Source organism: Misgurnus anguillicaudatus, chromosome 2 (genome assembly GCF_027580225.2).
Source record: "Misgurnus anguillicaudatus chromosome 2, ASM2758022v2, whole genome shotgun sequence".
Taxonomy (NCBI): Eukaryota; Metazoa; Chordata; class Actinopteri; order Cypriniformes; family Cobitidae; genus Misgurnus; species Misgurnus anguillicaudatus.
The window spans coordinates 34,485,957-34,509,734 of NC_073338.2; the positions used below are offsets into that span (position 1 = coordinate 34,485,957).

A 23,778-nucleotide genomic window follows, 5' to 3' on the forward strand; every position below is an offset into this window, starting at 1 on the left:
AACAACCGCTCAAAACTTATAACACATGGTAACCCGGATGCTGCAAATCATTTAAAGAAGTGTAAACATGGCTGCACATTATCCCTTACATAACACATTTTGTACAGTGTTGAGTTGCTCAAACTTAAAAAAAAATCTGTTGAAATGGTTTAACTTATTTTGATCTGACGTAATGTAAAAAGTTTAAAAATGCATAAAAATTTAAAACATTAAATTGAAATGACTTGCAAAACCAGTTTGATTGTACCTTCATTATGTGCAGTATGGGTAAGTCATTGAGAACCCACCATTACAGATCAGCACTTTAAACTGGATTAGCATTCATCATTGTGCACAGAAAGTATTGGCAGAGTTCAGAATGTACTTTCTAGGCATCACATAACACAAAACAAGAGACCACGCTTGCATTCAGGATATTCAACACATTTTAATAACACCTCAAACTTCACCATTTGTAGAAGTTTCTTATAGTAACAGAACCCAGATGCTACTCGTACACTGCTACATAAGCTATATATTATTGTCATTACATATTGATGCTTTCTTAAAGTCCAACAGCTTAAAGCAAAAATTAAAGTTTATGGTAGCACAAGCCATTTCAACTAAATCCACAGCCAGTGTGATGTTACATAACATTTAAAAATATAATGGAAATGACAATGTTCGGTACATCTTAACAAGCAACATCTTCTGTAAAGGCCTACATTATGTCTATAGGCAATTCAGTATTGCTGAGATATGTGCACTAACACTTCATGTTTATTAAGTACCGTCAATAGATTTGGCACAGCACTTTAATACATAATAGTAGTATAATAACCGCTTAAAAAACACAACTTATCCCAAACCAATGCATGTAAAGATCAACAAAAGTTAGAGATGACTATATAAATAAATACAAACTAACAAGTCATACATACTCTTGATACTGTAAATGGTCCCAAACCACACCAAAAATGTCCCTCAAAAAGAGAAAGAAATACAGATCTGGATATTTCATTGAAAACAAGTGTATAACATCAAACACCAACTTACTAAAAGCATTATTTGTCAGTAAGTACAGACTTCTGTATGATGATCAAAAATCCTAAAACCACAGCTTAAAAGTTTTAGATGTGGAAACATGAAAAAGACCAGCCAGTTTCAGGACATTCCAGGGGACAAAAGTGTACTGTCGACCTGAGGAACGTCTCCAAAATACTGACATCACTTCAGAAGAAATTCTGCAAAAGGGGAAATCTACAGCGCAGCAGCATGCAAAATGACTGTAACAGGAACTTTCAACCATGAAAAACATGTAAAGGTATCGCTAAATGTTTATCAAAGAAGCACATGGTTGGCTCGGTAAAAGTAAGCAAAAAACACTATGAGGATGAAAGTCACAGATTTACATCATCATAAATTTCTGTTTGTGTTTTGCTTAAAGATCACTAGTGCCAGTATTTACAATGTTTATTATAGGCATTCCCTTTGGTTTATACTACAAACGAATCACAATGAGTCATTAAAAAAAATCAGAAATAATAAAATCTTTAAACAATATGTAAAAATTTTGCTGGTCTTAATAAGTAACTCTAGAGGTACTATGGGGCGTTTTCCCGGACAGGGCTTATAGTCCTAAAATGCATGTTTGAGCTGGCTCAATTTAAAAACACAAAAATGCACATCAGTATTTTTTTTAAGGTATGTTTGTAAAAACTACATGGATGTCCTAAAATAACTAAGACCAAGCCTTGTCTGGGAAACCACCCCAAAATGTTTTTGAGTTCAATATGAATGAATTTTGCCAGTAGAAGCTTTCTGCAAATCTCTGCAGTGGTGATGATGTGAACTGTAATACAGTATATCTGATACAGTTGCTCTATATAAAGTTAAAGGGACACTCCACTTTTTTGAAAATATGCTCATTTTCCACCATATTTGATTTTTACCATTTTTGGAATCCATTCAGCTGATCTCTGAGTCTGGCGCTACCACTTTTAGCATAGCTTAGCACAATCCATTAAATCAGACTGAACCACCAGCATCGCGCTAAAAAACAACCAAAGAGTTTCAACATTTCCTCTTAACTTGACTCTTCTGTATTTACATCGTGTACTAAGACCGACAGAAAACCAAAAGCTGCGATTCTCTAGGCAGATATAGGACTATACTCTCGTTCTGGGGTAATAAACAAGGAATTTTCTGCTGTAACATGGCTGCAGCAGGCGTAGTGATATTACGCACTGCCCAAAAATAGTTCCCTGAAATTGAAAGTTACTAAGGGGACTATTTTCGGCTGCTGCAGCCATGTTACAGCCGCAAAGTCCCTGATATTACGCCAGAACGAGAGTCCTAACCATCTGCATAGAAAATCACAACATTCCATCCTCTGTCGGTCCCAGCACACAATGCAACTACAGAAGAGTCAAGTTTTAAATAAAAAATATCCAAACTCTTTGGCTACTTTCTGCGCAATGCCAATGGTCCAATCAGATTCAATGGATTATGCTATGCTAAAAGTGTTCAGCTGAATGGATTCCAAAAAGGTAAAAATCAAATATTTAACTCTAGGGGAGCTGGAAAATGAGCATATTTTCAAAAAAAGTGAAGTGTCCCTTCAAGGCTTCATGATATTAAAGGAAATGCAATATGCAATAACTTGTTAAATAACGCAGTGTACGGCATGTGATACGGTAATGCTTAAAATGAGTTAAATCCATTTAAATTATATTAGAATATATTTAAAAACTGAAATGATATAACCAGCATATTTCATATTCTTTTTTGGAAAAGTAAGCATCACTCGCATCAACCTAATTTTTTTGTTTTAAAGTCATTCAGTTATTTCATACCATTGCGATATGCATATTGCAATATGAATATTTTCGGTATACCTTGCAGCCCTACTCAAAGTGCTGTAAACTCTGTATATTCTGCTACATCTAGAGCCGATGCTAACCAGCGTAAACCTGTCTGCTTTTACACCACCAATGGCACAATAATTCATTTAACCAATAAGCAGAACTTATCGGAGACACTTATCTAAGGCGTTTCATGCGCATGACTGCATATGCTTTAGCAGACAGGTGTGGTCACAGACATCGAGCACGTTCTTGTTTGACACATGCCATTATGCAACTTCTGAGAATGACTTTATGTTTATACAAAGTTACTGTAAGAGGTGACCTAAGGTACTCTCTGAATGAATTACATTGTTGTTGCCTTTGTACCATTACAGATTCTACTGTAGCGTCCCATTCTGAATAAGTCGGATGTGATAGTATTGCTTGTGAACATAATGCTACAGTACTCACTACTGGAAAAAAGTACAAAAGCAAGGAAACCTCACAAATCTTATGCCAAAAATGTACTGTGTTTGTACTACAACTGTGATGAAATGGGGTGGTTTCCAGGACAGGGCTTTTCCTACTCTCAGAATAAAATGCACGTTTGAGCTGATTTAATTTTAAAACATCTTGCACTGACATATCTTAACATATAACAGTACAATTGTTTTGTCTCAAGATGCACACTAGTATTGTTTTTTGTAAGGTTTGTTTGTAAAAACTACTTAAATGTCCTAATATAACTAAGGTCTAGTCCTGGATTAATCTAAACCCTGTCTGGGAAACCGTCCCTATATACTGCATTTTGGTCACACTGCTAATCAAAGCAAGAAGAAAAGAAAGAATACTGGACTGGTTGGCACACCATAATGTATTAAGGCTAAACCATAGGCATGATTATCGACCTTAGTCTGAGAAAAAAACATACAGCATTTCAATGCTTTTCTTAGACCGTCATGTCCTCAGTTTTTCAGCTGAACCACATGAGAGTACAACATATGTACAGATTGTTCAATAGATAAACCCTGACGCAGCACAACACACATTAAAAGACGGTCAAAACTATCTAAGTTTCAATTTGGAAAACGAAAACACTGGTTTACAAAAAGGAAGACAGAAAATGCTGATTCACACTAATTCCAAGTCCAGGCCTGTGTGGTTATGAAGATGCGTTACGTGGGTAAGGCAGCCAAACAAAAGGATGTGGCATTCCTGATGAATTTTTGCAAATGACGCGCTGGCAAGGAAGAATCAAATGATTGATAGCTTAAGCATTTTACTGCTTTCAGAGAGACAGGAACTTGTTTCCTGGCAATCTAAACATTTTTAGTGGAACTTCAACATTGCTAGACTTGTTTTTCCCAGCACCAGTAGCTTTAAAATGGTTCATGCTAAACTCGGGACAAAAGTGCTCAACTCCCCAACTGCCGAAAGCACAGGAACACAAACTGCAACCTAAGCAGCAAACCAATGCAGGAATGATCCCTTAGCAAAAGCCCAATGAGAAAGCAAGACTCACATTTCTTCAGCTGGCAGGAGGTCAGAAGATGTTTCGTGTGTTGTTGAAGGAGTTAGAAACGAAAGGGGAGGTGACAGGAGTATAAGGTGGAGGTGGGCTAACGGTGCTGAGGTCGGGGTAGGGCCGCAGTCCCATCTGCTTGTTGTCCAGGAGTTTCTTTACCACCACGCGACAAAACTCCTCGCTGTGCCGTTCGCAGGTGTCCAAAAGCTTGCGTACTTTGGCGGTGCGTGTCGATTGGTTCACGACTAGTTCGTAGTCCTCACGCATCAGGAGCTCGCGAGCCAGCAGAGCGTCTAAAGTCTGGTTGAGGCAGGCCTCCGTCATCTGGCGTACAACGTCCTCCCGTCGGGATGCGATCCAGCGGGCAGCAGGACCTTCAGAGTCCAATGGTGTGGCAAAATCTGTTGACAGTGTCAGGATGTGGATTTTAAGAAGATACTTTAGTCAGGTTTTTTACATTTATTTTTATACATTTTATAAGTGTGCACGTTCCTTTAGTACCTTGTGGGTGTGGCTGTATGGTGAGCGGTTGTATGTCAAGGGCCAAATCAATCTCACTCTGGGGCGAATGTGGCTTCATGCGTATGTTTAAGTCAGATACGTGCTGGGCCGTCTGGTATTCAGGACTGAGATTGTTTCGAGAGCAGTTGTCCACAAGAGGCTTTGGAGGATCAATTGGAAGGGACATTATTGAAGGCTGTGGACTAGCCTGAGCAGCTGACAAACCTGAAAAACATGCAGAAACGTTAGCTGTAAACAAACGCAAGATAAAAGTTAATAAGATCACGTGTTTGTGTCTGTTAGGTAATCCTGCCTTGAGAAGGTGGTATATTTGATATGGTAAGGAAGCCTGGAAGAGAAATGTCTGCTTCCTGGGAAGAGCAGGAACCCGATCCAGATGTGGAACTGTTGTACTATTGTGGAACAAGAATTACACAATTAAGAAACTCACCAGACACTTCCCATTTCTGCTCAAATGCTAAATAAATACACAACACTTCATATAAATAACATAATGACCGGCCAAGGGACGTTTTGCTCCTTTACACTCTTCTCCTTGGTTTGTTTTCCGTTTGTTTGAGTTGATGAGCAGCAGCTTCCTGGCCTCATATACTGGGGTAAAAGAAAGGGAGGAGAAATAAAAAAATACAGAGTTTTATTATATAATACAAAGATAGAGACTTGAAAACAAGAGTATCTGTTCAACTAAAGGCAAATGTCTATGTATGGGTGATTCTCGTGAAATTAGGTGTCATGAAACATTTTGATAATAAAAGTAAATGCTATTAAAATGAGAAGCAGACCGTTACAAACATCTCTTCATGTACTATTTTGCACATGATATCAAATGACATCATACAAACCAATTTTGTTGTTTTTTCCACATTTAAGGTGAAAATTTCATTACCCAACGTGTCCATGACTGGATTTTGGTTCTTTGACATGGAAATATTTATAATTAAAAAAAAAATAAAAATAAAAAGCTTCAGTGCATGTTATACTATAAACATTTACAGTAAAGAAACATGTGGTATTTGGTGATCATTGGTAAATGTAGAGACAATAATAAGGAATATAAATGTGCCCAAGAAAATTTTCTCATCCTCCGCAACAATTTTCAATCATTGTTTAAGCCCTAAATTAACTAACATTTAAAAAAAAAATAGTTGGAAGAGACATAATTGACTGTAACACTCAAGATGGCTACCAGGTAAGCAGTTCTTATTTTTTCTCTCCAGATAAAAGTTGAAATTTTGTTTGTCATAGTACCTAGACAACTTTTTAGTTCTCATTACCGAAATGAGTTTGTAAATGCATATATTTAATGTTATATCATGTTGTGGTAATGATAATTTTTGATAATGATAATCTAAAAAATGTAAATAAACATTCTTTTTAGAGGATTCAAAAAATATTTCCTATAAAATTATAATAAGTTCAGACCTTTAAGGGCTTTTTAAAAATTCAGATGCCGGACACCTTTTAAATCTGGATTTTGTGAAAATCACCCATATAGATATAAATTCAGATAATTTTCTAAGAGTTTAAGTTCAAGGTCGTTCTGAGCACTCACTTTTGTCCGTCTGACCTCCAGTACTGCTTCTAAGACTTCAATATCATCGAACCTTCTCAACATGGGCTCCAGTTCAATAAGACAATCTATAAAGTAAAGAAAAAACAAATACTTGAGATGCTACACGATCTAGAAGGTTGCTTTTGTAAAAAATGTGCACAACTACCGGGCCGCAGAGTCTTCATATTTAGAACAAGGTCCATTTCTTTAATATGAACTGACAATTAATATAACATGAAATAAAAAAATGCATAGACAAACGTTACAGTACTGTCGTGATTTGATTCTTTATCTGCAACGTGTTTGAACATATTGTGAAATATTCTCACTTTTGATTATTTTCACATTAGAAGTAAACACGTTGTGGGTTTTGTTTAAATGTGACTCACATATGTACAGTATACGTGCTAGTGCATTCACCCTCCTTCAAGTAGATAATAGATGTTTATTTTCATTCGCATTAGGGATGGAGAGAAAGGCATTGATAAAAAATAAATCAGTGCCTATGATCATAATTATTATCTTACTATTTTTTGGCAACTAAACTGATGTTTGATTAATAGTTGTTAAAGGTGACCTATTATGTCACTTTTCACAAGATGCTAATTAAATCTCTGGTGTCCCCAGAGTCTGCTTGTGATGTTTTAGCTCAAAATACCCCACAGATAATTTATTACAGTATGTTAAAATCACTTACATGTGAGCAAAAATGTGAAATTTTTGTGTGTCCCCCTTTAAGGCCAAATGAGCCAATGAGAAAAAAACAAGAGGATCTCATGCAACAAAAATATTAGAAAAATTTGCGGGGTTCGGTCTAATATGTTCCAATCGGTTTAAACACTCGGTCATCTGACTGTACTGTGCATCATAATTGTGCGTTAATAAATTAAAGGTGCAATGTGTAACTTTTTGAATGATCTCTTGACAGAAATGCAACATGATATACATAAATATATATTATCAGTGGTGTATAAAGACCTTACATAATTAACTTATGTTTTGTTTTTATTACCTTAGAATGAGTCGTTTTTATCTACATACATAGAGGGTCCCCTTACATGGAAGTCACCATTTTGTACCGCCATGTTTCTACAGAAGCCCTTAACGGACAAACTTTTTTACTAAGTTGTCTCCAAAAATGATATGTTTGTCCTGTGGTGGCTGCTGTAGCTTTTCTATGCGTATCAAAAGTAAGGGGTGAGCCGTGGATTGAGCCGTTGGTTGCAATTTGCAACATCACCACTAGAAGCCACTAAAACTTACACACTGCACCTTTAAGCAGAGGGTTGCACAAAAAAAGACACAGCTTTGGGCTCGTCCTACTTTCACACGCCATCAGAAATGTTTCCAGCATAATACTAAGGTAGGATTATAAGGTATCATAAGGTACCATATGTGGTGTATAGTATACTTTATTGTTTTAACTAAAAGTCTTAGATCAACTTTATATGGACTCGGTCTTGACTCGGACTCTGCACTCTCTGGTCTCGGTCTTGACATGGACTCAACCAATCTTTGTCTTAGACTTGAATCAGCTGGTCTCGACTACAACATTTACCACACATACTCTATAGCAAAAAAAAACTAGCCTATAGACCCCTTAATCGCCTACGTCACTGTCACGTCACCGCTCCAGCTGGAGGCAAAACATAAGTAGAAATTAATAGCAGGTGCGCTAAAAGTTTGAGGTTTTGACTTTAAAATGTCATCTTCTTGTGTTTTTGGCTGCCAGAATAGAAGGAACAGCACTTTTGGTTCAAAACTAAAGTTTTACCGGATCCCGGCAGACATTCCTTCGAAGAAATCAAGAAGACAATTGTGGTTGAATACAATACGATGTACGGACTGGACGGAGATGATCAGATATAATTGCTCGTGTTTGCAGTGCACACTTCATATCAGGTAAAATAATCTATGCATATGTACTGGTGTGTTGGTTTTATCTAGTACAAATCAGAAAGTTTCTGTTTTATAGGTGAAAAGTCACCAAACTTCAGCACACTAGCTAGGTTAAATGTTAAACAAACATACAGCGATAGATGTGTGTGCCATCCTTTGAATGGTCTCTTAAAATAATCCACATTGCTTATCATAGTTAGCCCAGCGATAGGTTACATTAGACAATAAGCCTTGACAAAATTTCCAAAACCACCCGAAAGTAATTCATATGTTGTCAGATCCAAAACCTGGTTAAAATCGCCAGAGTTAATTTACAAAAATAGCTGTCACGATCCCGCAGAATCAGTGACTGTCATATTCGGACAGTTCCTAACCTTCTTCTGCATCCATGTTTAATAAATCCCTTCGAAAAAGGCCTAGCTTACGCTTGTCAACATTGCCTCTGCGGATCTTTTTGCCTCCAGCTAAGCCCCGCCCACCCGGAGATGTTGCAAGATACAGGTATGTGTCTCTGGTGAAGTTATATTAAAGGTATTTGTTATGGCATCCTATACTTCTTTTATACTAATGTTACTCTGGTAGACACACAGCATATCTGGCTTCCCCCACCGCCAGGAAAACCTCCCAAATCAAAATTGCAAAGTATAAGAACAAATGAATGTGTCTACGCACTTGTTGTGAATTAGGTTCATGAGAAGTTCAAATGTGCATAATACGAAAAACTTACCCAATTATTAGTGAATGAGATGCAATTTATCAGTTATCAATGATCTGAATCAGTAAAATAACTCACTGAATCATCAGCTCTTTACTGAAAACTCTACTAAAATGGTCTACTGCTTATTAGGAAGCGAGTAAAATAAAAGTATTTACACTAGTGAATACAGAAAAATATTGGATATTAGATTTCCACACTGTTTAACACAACTTCATATTAGTTACACCATATCTTGTTACATAATTTTGTATTGGTATGAAGGGACACATAGTGCATGACCCTAGTATGCTCCCTCTGTCACACACACACACACAACAAATTTCCTCATCTTTTCTGATCTGTCATCATCTGACACCAAGCAAGGAATTGCATTTGTAAAACCCATGTGTCGAAATCCATACTTTATAATAAGCTGACTAAAGTCACGTAACAATGACACAAATGTGGTTAGATGCTTAGCCAATTAATAATCTACAAGCACAGGTCAGCATTTTGGACAGTGAGTTCATCAGATTTTGCAAAGCAGGGGTAAAGGTGAGATTCAACTTACTGAGGAAGGAGGGCCGGTCGTCTGGGTTGGCGGTCCAGCCGGAGGTCATGATGTTTATGAGGGTTTCTCTGCTGGGAATGTCTGCGGGCAGACTGTCTGGACCCGTGTCGGGCCGCGACCCTTGAAGGACGCTGAACATGATCAGCATTGGATTGGTGGCCTCTGCCAGTACAGAGAAATACAGTAGGGAAGAGAATTAAACACCACCAAGTCATGAAATCTGTGTTTTTGGGCACGAAAACACGACACAGCTAAATATGCTGATGCCTAGTGCTGAAAACATCAACTTATGTTCCTTCAGGGTGCTATGTAAAGTTTAAACTGATAGCAAGCCTTAATATACCCATTACATAGTTTACAAGAACGCTGGTTGTTGAAGGACCCAAAGCTAACGTTATGCCCATCTAACTGTAATGAAATGACAAGATAGAAGCTATGTTTGTACACTTTTATGAACTCAACATGTCCCCTACCTTCAAATGGTATCCGTCTTGAAAGCACTTCCCACATGATGATGGCGTAACTGAAAGAGGAAGCAGAGAACAGATGAATTAATGGTTTCACTGTTGCCATCCAGCCCCTACATCCACATTTGGCAATCCCCTTTAGAGATGACATTGCACTCGCATACCAGTGCCATGATTTCAACAGAACCAACAGAAAATGAATGTGACCACCAGTGTTGGGGGTAACGCATTACAAGTAACGTGCATTAAGTAATAATTTCTTTTTCTGAAGTAATGAGTAAAGTAACGCATTACTTTTTAAATGTACACATTAATATTTGAGTTACTTTTTCAAAAAAGTAATGCAAGTTACTTTTTTAGTTTAATTAATTTGATTTAAAAAAATTATGTACTTAATTAAACTAAACGTAGTCACATTATGCACTCTATGTGTACAGGCCTGTGTGGGACCACTTTCAGTCATAAAAACACCTGCAAAGCCTGAAAGAGATTCAGCCTCAGCCAAAAAAAATTAACGCAAAAGTAACTAAAAAGTAATGTAAGCATTACTTTCCATGAAAAGTAAGTTAGTTACTTTTTTTGGGAATAACTTACCGTAATATTGTAATGCATTACTTTTAAAAGTAACTTTCCCCAACACTGGTGACCACCACCTATATTTTTTATATTTTCTGGCCATGCTGACTGAAAACCGGTGCACATTCAAGCTCAAACAGGTGCGCAATGTTTTCCTATGGTTTCCAGGTTGAACGACATGTTTCCTGGAAATTGTGTGCACCGGTGTGCAACAGGTTTGAGATATGTTTTCTCTTCATTAATGGGTGTGTCGAAAATGCCAGCACAATCGGCAGCAACATGATATACCCACAAGGTATTTAAGAGACAACTTGCACAATGGGTGCATTTACAAATGTGTTATCTTTTTTTATTGACAGCAAGGGCAATGATTAACATCAACCCATTTTATTTCTCCATCCCATCCCAACCAAACATACATTCTAGGTAGAACGTGACATAAATTATGCTACACATGAGATATATTTTGGTTTTGGTGTAAAGAGAGAGACAGTTGAACTGCTCAAGGGGATGTCCCGAGAATATGGGAACTGAGAGAGTATGACACCATTAGTGTTTTAAAGACAGAAATAGTATGAAAACTGTATAAAACAGACATTCACTCATCTGGTCAAAGAAAGATTGTGGTTACTGTTCTCTGGTTTTTATTATTTCACTTAAACAAATAATTTTATTTAGAATACAATTTTTGTATTGGTGAGTGGTCATTTACTGTTACATTTACCCTTTAGGCAATTTTATGTTCTTGTAAATGCCCACTAATTAGGACTTGTTTCGGCCCACCATGTTCATTACAGTGCATCACTGGAAAAAACTAGTCATGAGTACAAACAAAACATCAGGACTTAAGATGAGTCTTAAGCTATTTGTAAAATGTACTGACTGACCTGTACACGTCATATTTGACATCAGTGCGACGGTTCTTTGATGGTTCATACTCCTCAGGTGGCATATAGATAACAGTGCCTCCCATTTCAGCAGGTTTGGAGCCAGAGCCTTTAGTGATAGAGAGCTGACGCCATTTAGACAACCCAAAATCAGCAATCTATTCAAAAGACAGACACACAGGGTACAACAGAGTTTAGATCAGAGTATGGCATATTTATGCACAAAATAACAAATTGCATTGTTATTTTAAGTACACAAGTAAAAGTACATTTTTAATTTTTAATAAAAGGTTTACAGATCAATCAGACTACTTTTGTCCAAGAGACATGTTATAAAGTAATATTAAAATATTTAATCTCCTTTCTAGAATGTTCCTTGTTTGCTGTAACTTGTACACATTAAATTATTATAATATTATTGTTTGTTGGGACTAGGTGTGGTTGTGTGTGTGTGTGTGTGTGTGTGTGTGTGTGTGTGTGTACTGTGAATAATAATTACAGTTGAAAGAAACAGTATGTGAACCCTTTGGGCTTACTTGGATTTCTTCATAAATTGGTCATAAAATGTGTTCTGATCTTCATCTAAGTCACAACAATATAGAAACACAGTTGGCTTAAACTAATACCGCACAAACATTATACGTTTTCATTGAACACAACATGTAAACATTCATAGTGCAGGGTGGAAAAAGTATGTAAAACCCTAGTCTAATGACTTCTCCAAGAGCTAATTGGAGCCAGGAGTCAGCCAATGGGGTCCAATTAATGTGATAAGATTGGATGTGTTGATTAAAGCTGCCCTGTCCAATAAAAAACACACCAGTTTTGAGTTTGCTGTTCTGAAGCAGCATTGTCTTATGTGCACCATGCCTCGCACAAAAGAGCTCTCAGAAGACCTACGATCAAGAATTGTTGACTTACATAAAGCTGGAAAGGGCTACAAAAGTATATCTAAAAGCCTTGATGTCCATGTGTCCACGGTAAGACAGATTGTCTACAAATGGAGAAAGTTCAGCACTGTTGCTACACTCCCTAGGCGTGGTTGTCCTGTAAAGATGACTGCAAGAGCACAGCGCAGAATGCTCAATGAGGTGAAGAAGAATCCTAGAGTGTCAGCAAAAGACTTACAGAAATCTCTGGCACATGCTAACATTTTTGTTGACAAATCTACAAGGAAAACATTAAACAAGAATGGACATCATGGGAGGACACCACGGAGGAAGCCACTGCTGTCCAAAAAAAACCATTGCAGCATGTTTGAAGTTTGCAAAAGAGCACCTGGATGTTCCACAGCACTACTGGCAAAACATTCTGTGGACAGATGAAACCAAAATTGAGTTGTTTGCAAAGAACACACAACGCTGTGTGTGGAGAACAAAGCACACCAACATCAAAACTAGGGCTGGGTATCGATTCAGATGTTCCAGATCGATTCGATTTTGATTCACAAGCAAAAATCGATTCGATTCTCGATTCAATTTTCGATTCTGGTTCTCCGTAGGTTTTTATACTCAATTCTCGATTCAACTCGAATATGGATTTAATACAAATACTATATTAATAAAATAGAACAGTGAACAGCAGTTTACAAGTGGGTAATCAATAAAAAAAAATAAAAGCCACAACACTAACGTTGAAGAAGACTAGTAATTAGATTAAAGTTATATAATAAATATGAAAGAAAAAAATCGATTCTGCTCTTTGAGAATCTATTTTTATTAGACCACGTTTTAAAAAACGATTCATCGGAAAATCAATTTTTTTGCCCAGCCCTAATCAAAACCTCATCCCAACTGTGAAATATGGTGGAGGGGGCATCATGGTTTGGGGCTGCTTTGCTGCCTCAGGCCCTGGACGGATTACCGTCATCGATGGAAAAATGAATTCCAAAGTTTATCAAGACATTTTGCAGGAAAACTTAAGACCATCTGTCCGCCAACTGAAGCTTAACAGAGAATGGATGATGCAAAAGGACAACGACCCAAAGCATAGAAGTAAATCAACAACAGAATGGCTTCAACAGAAGAAAATACGCCTTCTGAAGTGGTCCAGTCAGAGTCCTGACCTCAACCCGATTGAGATGCTGTGGCATGACCTCAAGAGAGCGATTCACACCAGACATCCCAAGAATATTGCTGAACTGAAACACTTTTGTAAAGAGGAATGGTCCAAACTGACCGTTGTGCAGGTCTGATCTGCAACTTTAGGACCAATATATATGTAAACAGTGAACAGTCACAATGTGTGCATTCTGACTTCTTTCACTTTTCAATTTTATTTCTATATGCATAATTTCTTCTGAATTATGTTATACATCAACAACTTGTTACATATTTGATCAAATGTTATAATTAAATGGTTTATAATGGTTTTGTTGGTAGTTCAAAAAAAATTCTCACTACAAGTACAAACCATATGCGTTACTTTATATCCTTAATTTACATAACGTTTATTCACTCTAAAATTGGTACCAGATGCTTGTGGGGTAACATCATAAGAGTTTCATCTATATGATGGAACAGATAACATACAGGGAAGCATACCAACACATTCTCACAATAGTTAACATTTCAACCACGTTTCATTGCGCACAAAAGACAATGCATTAACAGTATATCACCTTGACAAACATCTTCAACTTTACTTATCTTTTTCCAAACCGAACTATAGTTCATGTGAAGTGAAGTGAAGTGAGTATTTGCCAATGTATGGTAACCCATACTTGGAATGTGACCTCTGCATTTAACCCATCCAGTGAATAGTGAACACACGCACTGCAAGTCGTGAACACACAAACACCCGGAGCAGTGGGCAGCTATCCCTGCAGCGCCCGGGGAGCAATTAGGGTCATTTAAGGCACATATAATTTGTTTGTGTTTCCCCTGAATCAAACACAAGATCTTAAGGCTGCTAACACCATGATCTATTAGTGCAGCTATAGGAACTTTTATTCAAAGGGTATGAGGAAGAAAAATAGCATTTAATTTCAACCAACAGATTTGCATTGCAACCTACACAATCTATTTGTCCAAACGCACTAACCTTGACATGGTATTCCCCATCCAGCAGGATGTTCTGAGTTTTGAGATCATGATGTAGAAGAGGTGGGGTCATATTGTGGAGGAAATTGACCCCTAGAGCTATCTCATAAAGAATGCGAAGTCTCAATGGCCAGGCCACCACTGGGTACATATCTTTCTGTAATAAGGAAATGCAAAACTTAATGTGAATAACATGAATGGTATTTACAAAGGTTAAAGTCCCCATGCGGTGAAAATCATCTTTTTATTGTTGTTTATATGTATACGTGATGTTTTTAAAATATGCTTTGAGACAAACCATGAGCAAATTTATCATGCAGCACCATTGTTTAGTATTTTCTCTATCTTTTTATTGTTGTTTATATGTATACGTGATGTTTTTAAAATATGCTTTGAGACAAACCATGAGCAAATTTATCATGCAGCACCATTGTTAAGTATTTTCTCTTTAAATTTTTGAGTTTTCCCAAAGACAGTCTCAAAACTGCAGTTTCCTACACCACAAACATCTAACCAATTGCAACACAGTTCACAAATTCATCAGTAGTTCGAGCCATAGACATATATGGATGCTGCATAGACCCTGCACTGAAACAATTGCAACACAGCTAATCTACAAGTCTACTTCTGTGACGTGTCCACGTCCTGTTTACATGTGCAGTGTGAATGCTCTAAACTGTTAACATAAAAAAACTCACATATGCATTGTGAAACTGGACTTAGCAGCTATGTGTTGAATGTAGCATCTATGTGCATATATATCTATGGTTCGAGCTGGTGCAATTAAGCGGAGGTGGGGATTAATTTGCATATTCATAGATCTGTATAACTAAATAAGGCAAAGTTGTAGTTATATTCACACTATTTTAAAGCACGAAGAACACTGTCACAGGAAAAACTTATTCTAATATGATGCTCAAAATGAGTTTTAAGTCATAACTTTAAAGTGAAACTCTGTGTGAATAGTATTGATGCGTCTAACCATCAATACAAAAATAAACTGGAAGTCTATTACATAATATACCTCATGCAGTAGTTCATCCAGCGATCCATTGGTCATGAACTCTGTCACAATGCAGAAAAACTCAGGCTCATTGCACACCCCAAAAATCTGAATGATGTGGTTAAATCGAGCCTTGTGAAGCACCTCAGCTTCCTTCAGTAAACAATTCCTTTCTCTGCAAAAAAGTTAATGATTAGAAAAAAACCTAGAAGATTTTTCTACCATACATGATTCTAGGGTACATTAAACTGAGGGTCTCCACACCTTCTGTCTAATACATTTTCAGGATTTTTTCCATTCATTCACAATAAGTAGATAAGATTTTCTAAAAATGACTTTCCCATGACCGGACCATCACATCTGGACAATGAAATCTTACGCATGTTTAGTTTATGTGCCCGCAGCACATAAACAAAACATCTTGTATGACCACATACCTAAGAGATGCAATACAGCAGGTAACAAGTACATTACTGAAAACTTTCCAAGACATGCATACAGCACATATGTCCCACGTAACAAAACGGCAATCACATACACTTTGACAATGTTTTAGCCAGAATCAAGAAGGAAGCAATGTAAATATCACTAGACCAACCTCTCGCCAACCGGTGAATCGAGTTTCAAGCACTTGATCGCTACTGTAGTGCGCCAGTCACTGTGCTGCGCCCTGAATACAGTCCCAAATCCTCCCTTACTGATGTAGTGCAAGTCCGTTAGTTTTCGATACGGAATCACCGGTAAGGTGCTGGTGAGACTGCAGATGTTGACGCAGCCTGTGTGCTCCATGTTTCGTGATATCACACGAGGATACGGGCCCGTTCAGCTTCAGTATGACAAATAAAAGGGGAAATGAAAGCTCGCGCTAAGACCGAAACGCTCGCGTGGAGAGAAAAGCTCGCGCATTTATTTATATGTTGCGAACGCTGTTTGATTATCGTATTAAATGGCCCAGAGACTCGCGTCTGGGAAACGTCTACACGAGCGTTAAATCATGAAGGTTTAACTATGTTGACAAAGTACTACTAAAAAATCAGAGCTGGAAATGAAACATGCCCTGTAGCTCGCGCTTGGAGACACGCCCCCAAACTGAACAACGCTCACGCCATAAACAAACTGCAGATTGACGATAAAATGAAATAAAATCACGGCGTGTGAAATTTGTCGGAAACGAAATGTGTTGTGATAGCGCTAGAAATAGTTAGCTATTTCACAGCTGTGTGTTAGCAGGTCTGATCAAACCGAACACGCATTCACGCAACGTTATGATTTTTTTAACCACCCGACAAGTCCCGCCCTTGAGCAATTTACTGTTTGCTGCGATTATGAGTGACCTCTCAATCGTCCAATCATAGACTGATAACAGTTTCTGACAGCCAATAGTATCACAGCAGGCGGAACTTCTCGAACACAGGTGAAAGGAAAATGAACAACGCTTATCACGACAGTCACAGTGCATTCCAAAAGAACTGTCATGTTTGAGACCTGTTTTAAGTATACATGTGGGTTTATTATTGTCGTAGGTTACTTTAGACATTTGGACGGTTGTTGCTGTAACTTATGCTAAACAATGCAAAATATCCCATGTGTTTTTATTATTTATGTTTTTTTTTATTCAACTGTTACAAAAGTTCGACAATAGGTTAGCATTAAAGCTTATTGCAAGTAACTAAACAAAGAAAGACTTCTTTTCATCCGTTTGGCGCATGTGTACATAGACCAAAAAATAAACCGTACGTCAGAGCGCGTGCTGATTCCATTATGATGATCTAAGGGAATTCCCAACAGAAGGGATTTGCCCTCGCAACAATGCTTCTGTCTATTCAGTGACTCCAACGAAAAGTACGAAGTCCTACATCTATTCCTTTATATATTTTATATAATGGAGGATTCTAGATTCATTTTGCTTCGCTCTTGATAACAAACAAATCCTGTCCTTTATAACATAAGCAGGTTGCCTTAGTTATGTAAAGTGTTTTATTTTGGCACAATGGAAGGAGAAGTTGCCTACAGTAATTAACATTATTGCTCATCCTTTTAATGAGGATGTTTTTGTGCCCACAATCCAGTATACGCCAATTATTTGTATCTATTTGAGGAAGAGTCATACAGTAATTTATAACATTGTACACATATACATACACCACATAGAAAGGGTAATAAAGTGAATATGAATGCAAAATATCACATTCATCAAAAAAAATAAAAAATTGTGAACACTGTTAATTTAAAGGGCCCCTAACCTAGGTGTTTTTCAGCAATATAAAATAGTCTCTGGTATGCCCAGAATGTGTATGTAAAGTTTCAGCTCAAAATACACCACAGATCTTTCATTTTGCCATGTTGAACATGGCCAATGTGGCTGAAATGGAAAACACGCTGTTTTCGTGTGTGTTTTTTAAATGCAAAGAAAGCTTCTGTTCCCCTTCCTGTATACAAAAGTGGTAGAGCGCTTACACATTTGCTTTGGACTACATCAAAACATGTGTCTCTCTCATAAGGCGGAGTCTGCGGTTATGGTTGGGGTGTAATCAATGTGACATCACATTGATGAGGGATCCTCAACAGCCTGTTTTGTGTGACTGTTGCGGTTTAAAATTACTCATTTTCTGATAGAAACACATTTAAAAGTGCATTTTTTTAGGTTGGGGGGCTTTAAGTTATTCAAATACTACCCCACACTACTAAATAAAGTGTGATACAGAAGTTTCTGCCTGTCTAAAACAATAATGTTATACATTACAATGTTCTCTTAATATAAGCTGCTTTATTTATTTGAATAGCATCTCTCATTTGATTTTCCTCTAAGGTGATTCACTTCACTGTTTTCCTAATTTTTCCAAAGTTACTTTGGATAAATTAATTTGCAAAATGCCTAAAGGTAGGGTGAATTCAGGTAGATTGACAGCTAGTCATCTCAATATTGAAAAGTGTCCCAGTTTACCTGAATTGACATATTTAAATGAAGACTGTTTATAGACAAAGTAAAACAAGTCTTTATATAATGTCGCCATCTAGTGGCTAGTATCTTAGAAGATGTTTGTCACATCACCTGTATTTATAAACAACTTTTAAAGGTCCTCTTAATACTATTAACATAATGTAGTTATTTAAGGCTATGTAAATCATATTAAAGCTGGTTGAAGTTTACTTACTCCACAGAATAATTTTTTTTTCCACATTTGTAACTCTTGTCTTGTGTTACTGAAGCTCAATTAATGGAGCATTGCATTAGCAGTGCAAAAGGTTGTGGGTTTGATTCTTATTAAACACACATAGTGATATATAAAATGTGTAGCTTGCATGCACTGTAAGGTGCTTTGGATTAAAGCATCTTCTAAATGCATGCAAGTAAAATTCAAAATAAATATTCAACAATCTGTGTAAGTTTTGAGTTAATATATTGCATATACAGACAATATCCAAATGTTTATGTATTTGTGTTGACTCTGCAATAGCAAAATAATATTAGCAATCACAATATTTTTACAAAGGGTTTTTTATTAGTGCATTTAGAAAGTTTTCAGACCACTAAAATATTACATTTACAGATCCTATACAGTATAGTAGCCTACTTAGTTGAAGCATCTTTAGCAAGTCTGTTTGGGTATCATGGCTGTTTTCCGGTTCATGATTTTACAGCTTTGTTTGAAATGAGAATATTTATGAGGGACACATTATATTGTTAATTTACCTATAAGCTTTAGTGGGGCTTCCTCATCTCAGGGTTTCTGTAACAACAGTCATGTGCATTAATTAATTACATTGACTTATTCATTAAATTGATTGTATTATAGGATATACAATAGAAGATATTTTGAGCAATGTCTGTAACCAAACCATTTCTGAATAATTGTTTATATGATCCCTTTAACAGTAATAGCTCAACAGAATAACAAACATTGATGTTACACAAAAGAAGAAGGTGTGGTTGGGCTGTGTCTTTTTGGTAAAACCGTATTGCTTCACTTCTCCTAATAGTAAGGAATGCAGAAGGAATGGGATTTAGCTTTTTTAAATGTCAAATAAATATTTGGTGTCCCCAGAGTATGTATGTGAAGTTTAAGCTTAAAATACCATATAGACAATTTATTATTATAGCATGTTAAAATTACCACTCTGTAGGTGTGAGCAAAACTGTGCCATTTTGAGTGTGTCCTTTTAAATGTAAATGAGTTGATCTCTGCACTAAATGGCAGTGCTGAGGTTGGATAGTGTGGTATATATTCCCTTCTGACATCACAAGGGGAGCCAAATTTCAATTACCTTTTTTCACATACTTGCAGAGAATGGTTGACCAAAACCAAGTTACTGGGTTGATCTTTTTCACATTTTCTAGGTTGATAGAAGCACCGGGGACCCAATTATAGAAAAAGTCCCCTTTAAACATTAAATTAACGGTTTCTGTTTATCAGGTCTCAAGCCAGACAAATGATCTGCTCAGAATATTAAGATGCTTTTGGTAAGGCAAAAAATATTACATTTACATTTTCACATGTGAATGTCTATATAAGACATTTGTAGTCTTTTGGAAATTATTAAGATTATCAAAAGAGTAATCTGTAGCAGTTAAGCTTTAAGCTTTAAAAATGTAACTGTTTATAATTTAATCTTTACTCTCTTTTTGATTTTTTTAAATGAACTTACACTGTAAAAAAAATCCGTAGAAATTGCAGCTGGGTTGCCGGTAATTTACCGTAGATTTTAATTTATGTTATTTACTGGCAACATTTTGTTCAAAGTTAAATGAACATTAAACATTTACAAGTCTTTGTCTTTAAAGAGTAAAACTAAAAAAACAGCATCAAGCAAAACATTCTGGGAAACAAAATCTGAAGCAAAAAACAGAAAAAGGTTGATGATGATTTCTGGTTCCCAGAATGCTTTGCATGAGGATGTTATTGTAAAGTTTTATTCTGTAAAGATAAAGACTTGTTAATATTAAAATTAATTTAACTTTGAACAAACTCTTGCCAGTAAATAACATAAATTTAAATCTACGGTAAATTACCGGCAACCCAGCTGCAATAACATTGTAATTTCTACGGATTTTTTTTACAGTGTATAGCTTATCAAATACTCTGTTGTCTGAATTGCCTGTGATCATGTAGCATACATGTTAGATATTATCAACAATCGGACATGTATAAAATGAAGTTCCGTTCTGATTTTGATCCACTTTTATAGACTTTGTGCTAAATTACACTATTATTGCCTCATGGTCAGAGATTTAATTTTAAGTAATCTGACTTGCAATCTTGGCAAAATTAAACAAACTTACCTTAACTGACCCAAGCCTCTGGCAGCACATTTTGCAAGCATTTATATTAAATAAAAAATGTTAATTTTCGTTTTGACCTGCACTCTTACATGTTCATCTCTCAAAATATTACAAAAGACTTCCTCTTTTATTTCCACTCTGAGAACTTCAGAAGGCAGTGACTTAGACAGGACCTGATTCCTTATCCAGCAGTGCACACTTGAGAAGAAGATGTTCTACCAGAACCACAGTCCAGAGGTTGTAAGGAGAGGAAATGGGATTGAATTCAAGAAGAATGGGTTCTCTAGAGAGAGTAAAGAGGAGACGACACTCAAGGTCACCCTGCTTGGCTATAAAGTTATGGAACAGGAGACAAAATACACAGTAAGGACTTGACTTAATTGTTTCAGATTATCAGACCAATATCATTCTGTCATAGTTGCAATTAATTACATTTATCACATTTTATAAGAAAAGTCTAAAATGAATCTGTTTCAGTCACCGTCACATGATGTTGGAAAATAATGTGTCTCACCACCACCTATGGAAATAATGCTCCCTCTCTCTCTTCCTCTCTCCTCAGGTCTATAAGATCCTGGTAAAGCGAGCGCCGGACCACAGCTGGGTCATTTTTAGACGATACACAGACTTCTCACAACTACATGACAAGGTCAGACAGCGTTGACTCACATCAGATGAGTGTGCACACTTAATTTTTCCATGAATGTTTGTCTTTCAGTTGTGAGTAATTCTGTTTATTCGTGTGTTTTAGTTAAGGGAGATGTTTCCCTTATTTACCTTTTCCTTGCCACCCAAGCGCTGGTTTAAGAACTTTAGTGCTGAGTTCCTGGAGGAGAGAAAAGTAGCCCTTGAAGACTTTCTGCAGAGTCTGGTTGCCAATAAAGATGTGATTAATAGGTACGTTGTACATTATGCATCATATAGCAGAGATCTTTAAATTTGATGGGAGCAGTGTGAAGGTATACAGTACTGCCTATCATTATTACACAAAAACCCAAAATGTTCGACTGGTATGAAATTTTTTAATCAGTATGCCAACAACTCTGCCTGGGCACTCAATATGAGAAATCTCTGAAAAATATATTTGTCACCAGCTCCGATTCATACAAGTGGTGCTTGCTAAAGATTAAATTGTAATATCTTCTTGGGTGTGGACCATTTTAATTTGGGCCAAAAACCAACTTCATATACTTCATAACTTGCATATAAGTGCACTAAAATGTCTTAGAAATTCTCTGGCATCCACCCACAACACTGTGGCATCATGATGGCAACAGAATCTCGCCTTTTGTTTTCTTTGCATTCTAGCGAAGCAGTCAGATGGTTCTTATGCTTAGATGAACCACCTGCGGCCATTGATGGTCTGGATGTAAGTGTAAACTCATATTTACTTCAATAGCTTTCAGTCAATGTTTTGCACATATTTATTAGCTCCAGGCACACATCAGCTTATAATCACATTCCTAACCACAAACGAAAAACTCACACAATGGACAAATTCCTTTCTCTTGCTATTTGTTTACAAGGCCTGCTGCGACACCAATTATTGCCTTCAAAGACCATCGGTGGAGAAGAAGTGTGAAATTGAGACCCTGAGAAACTTCCTGGTGCACAAGGAGCTTCAAATTAGCAGGCCTGAGAGAGCAATGATGTAAAGTAAACACACGAGCTATTTGTGGGTTGCTTAGGAAACAGGGACAAGCAGGTGGATGTTTGTCTTCTTGCTGAACTTAATGACACCAAATGATTATTATGCGTAAGGAAATGAGGTCTAATTTGATTAAGTGCTACCCAGAATGCATTGAGCTTGTTGTATGCTGAAACAGCATAACACTATAATTTATAATAATATTGTACTAATACGACCATTAAGTGTCCTTTTAAACAATTACCTTAACAGAGGGACTCGCACAGCTGCAAATGGAGAGTTTTTAAGAAAGCAAGACTGTAGAGAAGGGGAACATGATGACCACAGGAAACCAAATAAAAGGTTTTTAGACATTCTCTAAATATAAATTAATTTCTTTTTTTCTCTCTTTGAGAATACACAGTAAACCGATTTACATCTTATATTGTGCACATTGTTTTACTTGTTTGTATGTCTTTAGTTCTGAATTGCCATTCATGAGTCACGGAGCATGCTGGTATGGATCAGCCACTGAGGATGTTTTTACTAACATCAAGAAGAACATGGATCTAGAAGACAATTCCAAGAATTCCATGAATGAATAAAAACAGAAAAGATAAAATATGCCACATGTATTATGACAGGGTTGCTATTATCCTCAGGTTTGTTCTTGGCATAATATGTCGTTACAAGATTAACTAAAACAAAAACATATTTGGAGCTAATGAAAACTAATGACTAATGAAAACAATCCTGTAAAATATTTATTATTGCATTTGTGAATTAAAACCTGCGTTTGCATTTTATCCCTTTTGTGCATTATAACATTACGGCACCCAAACAAGCATTTTAAAATGTTTCTGAGGCTCCTGTGGTTCTGCTTAGCATGAGGCTGTTATTTTAGTTTCGTTCTGTACAGACAAAGACTTGTTAATGTTTAGTGTTCATTTAAAGCAACACTATGTAGTTTCCATGTAAAAATGACTTACAGCTCCCCCATGTGGTTGAAAAGCGCAACAGTGCCTGACATTATTTAAAGGTAAAAAAACTACATAGTGTTGCTTTAAAGGAGACATATCATGAAAATCTGACTTTTTCCATGTTTAAGTGCTATAATTGGGTCCCCAGTGCTTCTGTCATCCTAGAAAATGTGAAACCATTCTCTGCAAACATGTGAAAAAATAGGTAATGAAATTTGGCACCCCTTGTGATGTCAGAAGGGGATAATACCACCCCTTAATCTGCACTATCCAACCACAGCATTGCCATTTAGGACAGATATCAGCTCATTTGCATTTTAAAGGA

The 23,778-nt window shown here is 36.7% G+C and overlaps 2 protein-coding genes across 2 annotated transcripts; one reads left to right on the forward strand and one right to left on the reverse strand.

Moving 5' to 3' along the window:
* Positions 1-407: 407 nt before the first annotated feature.
* ripk2 (receptor-interacting serine-threonine kinase 2) lies at positions 408-16,867 on the reverse strand. Its single transcript, XM_055202843.2, has 11 exons — positions 16,164-16,867; positions 15,587-15,740; positions 14,564-14,719; positions 11,522-11,679; positions 10,065-10,114; positions 9,592-9,753; positions 6,425-6,510; positions 5,371-5,463; positions 5,165-5,264; positions 4,852-5,076; positions 408-4,751 (listed from the first exon to the last, which is right to left on the reverse strand). Exons 1-11 carry the CDS (start codon positions 16,352-16,354, stop codon positions 4,369-4,371), a joined length of 1,758 nt encoding a protein of 585 aa, XP_055058818.1. The 5' UTR covers positions 16,355-16,867; the 3' UTR covers positions 408-4,368.
* Positions 16,868-20,952: 4,085 nt separating this feature from the next.
* LOC129442635 (sorting nexin-16) lies at positions 20,953-23,321 on the forward strand. The gene is made up of 7 exons (XM_055202844.2): positions 20,953-21,209; positions 21,409-21,495; positions 21,598-21,743; positions 22,155-22,215; positions 22,373-22,497; positions 22,747-22,836; positions 22,955-23,321. The coding sequence occupies exons 1-7, from the start codon at positions 21,057-21,059 to the stop codon at positions 23,076-23,078; spliced, it is 786 nt and encodes a 261-aa protein (XP_055058819.2). The 5' UTR covers positions 20,953-21,056; the 3' UTR covers positions 23,079-23,321.
* Positions 23,322-23,778: the final 457 nt, after the last annotated feature.

Coding starts and splice junctions, on each gene's coding strand:
- ripk2 (XM_055202843.2), bottom strand. CDS start 16,354: ATGGAGCACACAGGCTGCGTCAACATCTGCAGTCTCACCAGCACCTTA. Junction 5,464..6,424: donor TGGAGGTCAGACGGACAAAA/GTGAGTGCTCAG, acceptor CTTTTACCCCAG/TATATGAGGCCAGGAAGCTG. Junction 4,752..4,851: donor CATACAGCCACACCCACAAG/GTACTAAAGGAA, acceptor CACTGTCAACAG/ATTTTGCCACACCATTGGAC.
- LOC129442635 (XM_055202844.2), top strand. CDS start 21,057: ATGTTCTACCAGAACCACAGTCCAGAGGTTGTAAGGAGAGGAAATGGG. Junction 21,210..21,408: donor AACAGGAGACAAAATACACA/GTAAGGACTTGA, acceptor CTCTCTCCTCAG/GTCTATAAGATCCTGGTAAA. Junction 22,498..22,746: donor AGGCCTGAGAGAGCAATGAT/GTAAAGTAAACA, acceptor TTACCTTAACAG/AGGGACTCGCACAGCTGCAA.